The sequence below is a fragment of the Mus pahari genome, chromosome 3 (genome assembly GCF_900095145.1).
Source record: "Mus pahari chromosome 3, PAHARI_EIJ_v1.1, whole genome shotgun sequence".
Taxonomy (NCBI): Eukaryota; Metazoa; Chordata; class Mammalia; order Rodentia; family Muridae; genus Mus; species Mus pahari.
This window is the reverse complement of record NC_034592.1, coordinates 108,909,096-108,912,969: the sequence shown is the minus strand read 5'-3', so window position 1 is coordinate 108,912,969 and position 3,874 is coordinate 108,909,096. Positions and strand designations below refer to the sequence as shown.

Below are 3,874 nucleotides of genomic sequence, written 5' to 3'. Positions count from 1 at the left end.
GGAGGGGAGGGGAGGAGAGGAGAGGAGAGGAGAGGAGAGAAGAGAAGGCAAGAGATGAGAGTAGCCGCCCCGTGAGAGGGTGCTCAGCATTTCTAAACAACAAGAAATTCGAGTCAAAGCTGCTGAGAGCTTTCACCTTGAGTCTCTTAAGCTGGTGATTATCCAAAATCAGAAAATAGTTTGCAAAGTAGCAGTCTCACTTCTAGGCAGTAGTCTAAAAAAGAATGGGAACCACCATCCTTAGTAGAGTTCCACTCGTGCTCATAGCAACGATATTCCAATGGCCAAGAACTGGAAATAATTTCTGAGTTCATGGATGAGAGGAGAAAGAAGATATACTACCTACATATCAAGGAGTACTGTCCAGCCACGTGAAGGACAGCGTGCCACATACTGTCATGTTCTTGAGGATGTTGGGGGCGTTTTGTTAAGCGAAACCCAGCCAGTGTCTGGACAAATCACTTGATCTCATTTAGATGAGGTATCTTAAAAAGTTAGACTCCCAAAACATAAAGTGTAATGATGGCTGTCAAGGTCTGGGGAATGGGGAGTCATGGTTCTGAAAGTAGCAGAGTTTCAACTGGACAAAGTTTGAGTTGACAGTATTGGACTACACACTTCAAGTCTCACATAATGGCTTTTTTAAAAAGTCACAGGGCTCTTAAAAGCTTTCATGGATGGGGCTGCAAAGGCAAATGTTTGCAGGGCCTGACCAGTATATAAAGAATCGGAAGTGTGTAAGTAATGGAGTGAACAGAGGGTGTGGCTGACTCTGCTGAACTGCAAAACAGTCACTACTCAGCTCTACCCAACTGCTGCCATGCAGAGGCGGGGCCCAGGAGGGCTGGGCTTATTTTGCCAAGCCACCAAAAGGAGTTTTCTGTGCATGCTCTTCAGTTTCAACTTAGAACACTTTAAAGCTTCTGATATAATGACATCTGGTGCATCTGTCCAAAGTGGCTGGTTTTGGTCTTCATACTAGAAGGGTTATCCAGACAGCTATCTGCAGGATTGACTGGAGGGCACAGTGGAGGGAATGGGGCAGGCAGAGACAATAACTGTGTGCCCCAGGGTAGGAACTGCCAAATCCTGGACCAGAGTGTTGGCTGGAGAAACATGGAGGGAGAAGATAGATAAGCTGGGATTAAGAACACAGCAGGATTGGTTAGCTTCACTGGAGCAGGAAGAGAGAGAAACTTCATTAAGGTTCGAAGACCTTAGGGAAAACACTAAAGCTGCTGTCTCCTCTTCCTTGTCTTGTGTGCTTACAAAATTAAGGACACACTCTCTCATAGCTCTAGCATAATAATCAAAATCAGGAAATTCAATTATAGATCTTATCATCTGATTTATAGTCCATATTCAAATTCTACCAGTTATTCCAATATGGTCAAACCAATATGCAGACAGAGCTTCGACTCCCATGCAGGAAGGTGGCAGAATTATTAAGTAGGTGTGTTCCTAGTTGTAGGCCTTCACTCTCCTGGCAGGTTGCACTGTCTACACAGGAGCCCATGGAAACAGTGAAGCATGCGGGGCAGATGCATGATAATGCTAGGAGGAGATTGTACAAATCCATTACCTCCAGCAGGCAAGCAGTGAGTACTGTGGTGAAACAGGTATTTATGAACCAGCTATTGTTAAAGAAGCTTGCAGGAAGATGACTCCCAATGCCTCTTAGGAGGGTCTTGGAGGAGACAGGATTTATGTTGAGGTTCTAAGGAGAAGCAGGACTTCTCTGAGGGCTCTGCTTTGAGCAGAGATGGGCTAACATAAAAGCACTCCACTCTATGGAAGATAGTTGTAATCTGGGACTGTGCCTGAACACACATCAGCTAGATATTTATAGAAGCATTGAAGTGACAGAATCCATCAAGTGCAGCACTATAGAGAGGCTGGCTGCAGATCTGGATTGAATGACAAGTGCTTGCCATTGTCTGAACTTGTAAGACTGCTCCTGCAAAGGGGAATGGGCAAAGATAAACTGGTGTAAGGAAGATAGAACTGAAAAGCACCTGTCCTTCACTCAGCAAAATAACTTCTTTAGGAACACTCCCCCGCTATTGCTTACATCTTTCAGAACTGCTATTTTTTTGCTTGTTTGTTTGTTTTTGTTGTTTTGTTTTTCAAGGCAGAGTTTCTCTGTGTAGCCCTGGCTGTCCTGGAACTCACTCTGTAGACCAGGCTGGCCTCAAACTCAGAAGTCCACCTGCCTCTGCCTCCCAAATGCTGGGATTAAAGGCGTGCGCCACCACTGCCCGGCTCAGAACTGCTATTATTCAACTTAAATATCTGTATGTTCCTTTTCCAGGTGAGGACCAAGGACCATGTGTTTGATAATGTTGGCCACCTTATCAAATACCATATGGATAATAACTTGCCAATCATCTCTTCTGGAAGTGAAGTACGCCTTAAACAACCAATAAGAAAATATAACAACACAGGACTTTTGCCCTCCAAGAAATGATGAGTCCCTGAACTGTGTCAGCGCTATCAGAAGCATATTGCTTTGGTGCCAGGGACAGTGACCGCTCAACCCTTTTCTTCACATAAAGTAGAACACAAACTGTGAAACATGTCTTTCTTAGACCACCATGGACCAGGTCTTTTATAAAACATAGAAGTAACAAACTATCTTCTTAATGTGAAAATCAGAGAATAATAATTTTGGTCCATTTGAAAATGCGATACTCATCTGCACGGAGGTCACTTTTTAAAGGTCACATTGCATTGATGAAAAGCTAAAAGCACAACTACAATTTCATATGCTAAAGACAACTTGAACTGCTCAGGCAGTGGTACGTGCCTTTACCTTGATAATCCGGAGACATTTTCCTCTGGGGAGATTAGTTCCAAGTGTCTTCACGCTCTATAGCTACAGAACCAGTTGCCAAAAAAGTTCTTCCTTGCTAAAAACAGCAAGAAGAAGTATTTTGACTAATACTGTTGACTTTATTACATTTTGTTTAGTAGCACTTTTTGCTGCCATGTTAACAATGACACTGACATCAAATTCAGACTATGTCTGTATTTCTGGAATGAAAGCAAACACCGCTGATGGTTTCCTAATCCTGTCTCATTTGCTGATTGAAAGGTTGGGGCTCAAATTCACTGGCCAGTGTTCCTCAGTCTTTGCTATCTGAACGGTTCGTGGGCAGCATGGGACACATTCAAGAAGCCAAATCTCTTGGTTAGTTCTGATTTAGAGTATATGGTTATAAAAGACAGCAAACAAAGCCAGTGTTCTTCATGCTCAGCCCATACTGGTGCCATTGAGAATACATAAGGTAATTTAAAGTATACAAAAATCTTGTGATTGGCTGCCACTGTGCCCTGGTGTCACCTCGGTATGTGTCCTGTCACCCTCTCTATGTGTGATCAGACAAAATGCAGAAGGGCTGGGAAAGGTCTGCTACACACTGGACAATGGTTCAACCAGTGGTGAGATTAAGAATTCTCAGAGAAGCCCAAGGCTGAGTCATGGCAGGTCTCTAAACCTGTCTGGATTCCAGTTTTCTTGTCCATAAGATGAGGGAGCTTGAGGTGCACTCTGAGGGCCGTTGCTATCCTAACATGATAGTTTTTTTCTTTGTTAGAAGTTAACACTGATAAGCAGACTGTGCAGTTGAGGGTAAATATTTAGGATTTTCCCTTTATTCTGTGTCTATACTCTACAGATAAAGGGTTTAGCCAAATTACACTCACATAGTCTGACCCCAAGTGTTTCAGCATAAAGCAGGTAATGTTGGTATGTGGATCTGGTTGTTTTTAGTGATAGCAGAAATGCTTCAGTCAGTCCTTACTTGCCTGTGCATATAAAGATACAGTCGGCCAGGCAGTGGTGGCGCACGCCTTTAATTCCAGCACTTGGGAG

General features: G+C 43.4%; 1 protein-coding gene across 1 annotated transcript in view; it reads left to right on the top strand.

The window, feature by feature from the left end:
- Shc4 (SHC adaptor protein 4) overlaps positions 1 to 3,852 on the top strand; it is a 94,157-nt gene extending 90,305 nt beyond the window's left edge. The window contains exon 12 of the mRNA XM_021192909.2: positions 2,312 to 3,852. Coding sequence (XP_021048568.1) covers positions 2,312 to 2,467 — 156 coding nt within the window. The 3' untranslated portion in view covers positions 2,468 to 3,852. The remainder of the gene's footprint in view (positions 1 to 2,311) is intronic.
- The last annotated feature ends 22 nt before the right edge of the window (positions 3,853 to 3,874 follow it).